At 64.6% G+C, this 1,210-nt stretch overlaps 1 protein-coding gene across 1 annotated transcript in view; it reads left to right on the forward strand.

Annotated features, from left to right (window-relative positions):
* Positions 1-1,210, forward strand: part of MADCAM1 (mucosal vascular addressin cell adhesion molecule 1) — a gene marked incomplete at its 3' end in the record, with an annotated part of 3,616 nt that overhangs the window by 756 nt on the left and 1,650 nt on the right. Inside the window, exon 2 of the mRNA XM_021708723.1 lies at positions 15-343. Within this exon, the coding sequence (XP_021564398.1) occupies positions 15-343 (329 nt within the window). The remainder of the gene's footprint in view (positions 1-14; positions 344-1,210) is intronic.

Raw genomic sequence — 1,210 nt, forward strand, 5'->3', positions numbered from 1 at the left:
CCGGCTTGCCCTGCCCTCCTCGCAGCCTTCCCGGACAAGCTGACCGTCGCCCCAACGGCGCTGGTGCCCGGGCAGGACCGGGAGGTGGCCTGCACGGCCCACGAGGTCTGGCCTCCGCACCTCTCCTTCGCCCTGCTCCTGGGGCACCAGGAACTGAAGGGCGCCCAGGCCCTGGACCCCGAGGTGGAGGAGGCGGCGTCCCGGGAGGACGAGGACCCGCTGCTCCGGGTGACCCAGCGCTGGCGGCTGCCCCCCCTGGGGACCCGGGCCCCGCCCGCCCTCTACTGCCAGGTCACCATGAGGCTGCCCGGCCTCCAGCGAAGCTATCAGCGGGCCATTCCAGGTGAGTCCGCGGGATCCCCGGGGGGGGGGCAATCTGGCGCCCCTCACCAGCACCTGAGCTGGCGCAGCGCCTGAGCCCTAGGGCGCTGGCCGGGCTGGTTCCCTCTCCAGTGTGTTCGCAGCGGTTCCCCCGTCCTCCCGGTCCTGCTTCTGCTCTGCCCACAGCCCTGCGTGGCTCCCACCCCCTTCTGCTCGAAGCCCTGCACCACCTGCCCTACCTCCTGGCCTCCACCCCGCCTCACTGTGTTCCAGCCACCTGGGCCTCCACGCCCTTCCTCCCACACCCCAGGCGCAGCCTGCCTCGGGGCCTTTGCACAGGCTGTTCCCTCTGCCAGGAATGCTTTCCCCAGATGTTTCCACGGCTCGCTCCTCCCCCGGGGTTCTGCTTGGATGTCGCCTTCTCTGTGAGGTTTCCCCGGCCTCCCTGTTGAAGGGCCAGCCCCGGCCCCAACACACGTCACACACATGCACCCATGCTCCATCCACTCCTCCTGGTTTTGTTTCTTTTCTTTTTTTTGAGTTGGAGTCTCACTCCGTCACCCAGGCTGGAGGGCAGTGGCACGCTCCCAGCCACCTCAGCCTTGACCTGCTGGGCTCAGGTGATCCTTCCACCTCAGCCTTCCAAGGAGCTGAAACTACAAGCAAGCACCACCATGCCCGGCCCATTTTTTTACTGTTATTTATTGTAGAGATGAAGTCTCGCCAAGTTGTCCAGGCTGGTCTCGAATCCCTGGGCTCAGGCACTCTTCTCACTTCGGCCTCCCAAAGTGCTGGGATGACAGGTGTGAGCCACTTAACCTGGCCTGGATTTTTTTCCTTTTTTTTTTTTTCTTTGAGTTGGAGTCTCACTCTGTCGCCCAGACTGGAG

This window comes from Carlito syrichta, unplaced genomic scaffold (assembly GCF_000164805.1).
Source record: "Carlito syrichta isolate Samal-C Ts95f unplaced genomic scaffold, Tarsius_syrichta-2.0.1 Scaffold144750, whole genome shotgun sequence".
NCBI classification, from domain to species: domain Eukaryota; kingdom Metazoa; phylum Chordata; class Mammalia; order Primates; family Tarsiidae; genus Carlito; species Carlito syrichta.